This window comes from Nanorana parkeri, unplaced genomic scaffold, assembly GCF_000935625.1.
Source record: "Nanorana parkeri isolate BGI_ZX_2015 unplaced genomic scaffold, ASM93562v1 scaffold3647, whole genome shotgun sequence".
Lineage (NCBI taxonomy): Eukaryota > Metazoa > Chordata > Amphibia > Anura > Dicroglossidae > Nanorana > Nanorana parkeri.
In genome coordinates this window covers 32,445-33,450 of record NW_017309915.1, presented here as the reverse complement: position 1 = coordinate 33,450, position 1,006 = coordinate 32,445, and the positions used below count along the sequence as shown (strand labels likewise).

The following is a 1,006-nucleotide window of genomic DNA, read 5'->3' as shown; positions in this document are numbered from 1 at the left end:
CCCCCCCCCCCCCCCAAGAGCGACCCCCCCCCGGGGGGGGGGGGGGGGGGCACATGAGCTGCATGCCGCCTCCCATATAATCCAATGGCTGGAGGCGGGGACAAGGCCGGAACCTCCATACATGTGCACACATAATTGTACGTCCATGCACATGCGTGCACCTACGGCAATCCCGGCGTATGCCTACCTGCAGCCATTGGCATATAGGAGGCGGCCATGTGCAGGGGGAGGGGCGAGCCAGATCACGGAGGATGGAGCATGCGTAGCGGCGCCCTATGCAGCGGCGTATTATACATACACGTGTGCAGACCCCGCCTCCTGTCTAGTGACTGAGCATCGCCGTTCCTCTCAGACTGACCCAATACGATACAAATCTCAGCGTGCGTTTGGTTTTATCTCGGCGTTCAGCCGCTTGGGGGGTCCAATAGAACGTTGTACTTCCCATTGAGGGACACAGGAATTCAGACACAAATCGGGTTATACCGCCGCCTGCAGTGGGATTGGACACCGGCAAACCGTAGGCCAGCCTAGAATAACCCCTCCCACTCCTAACCCTTCCCACTCCCAGCATGCCTCAGTCTTGCAGTTTTTCACTAGCACAAACCATGAGGCATGCTGGGAGTGGGAGGGGCTATCCTGGGCCGACCCACCAACGACAGTGTCCTGTAGGGGGGCGGTATAACCCGGCTGTATCCAAATGCCCGTGTCCCTGGGCGGACGGGACATACGGAGTACGCGGTGGGATGCGATTGGTCGGTATCTCACCGGTCAGCTCGGTGACCCCGGCGTTGGCGATATCGCCCGTCGCCAGGGTGATCATCTCCTCCGGGCCCACGGTCACGATGTTGACCTCGTCTTCATCCACCACCTCGTCGTCCTCGCCGTCGTCGTCCTCCTGGTCCACCATCTTCATGCCGGCCTTCCCCTTGTGGACGGTCTTCACGTGGGAACGCAGGTTGTCCACGCGGTTGAAGCCGCGGCCGCACTTGTCGCAGAGATACGGTTT

The 1,006-nt window shown here is 60.7% G+C and overlaps 1 protein-coding gene across 1 annotated transcript in view; it reads right to left on the bottom strand.

The window, feature by feature from the left end:
* Positions 1 to 1,006, bottom strand: part of ZBTB17 (zinc finger and BTB domain containing 17) — a gene marked incomplete at its 3' end in the record, with an annotated part of 10,191 nt that overhangs the window by 1,393 nt on the left and 7,792 nt on the right. Inside the window, exon 11 of the mRNA XM_018575214.1 lies at positions 766 to 1,006. Coding sequence (XP_018430716.1) covers positions 766 to 1,006 — 241 coding nt within the window. The remainder of the gene's footprint in view (positions 1 to 765) is intronic.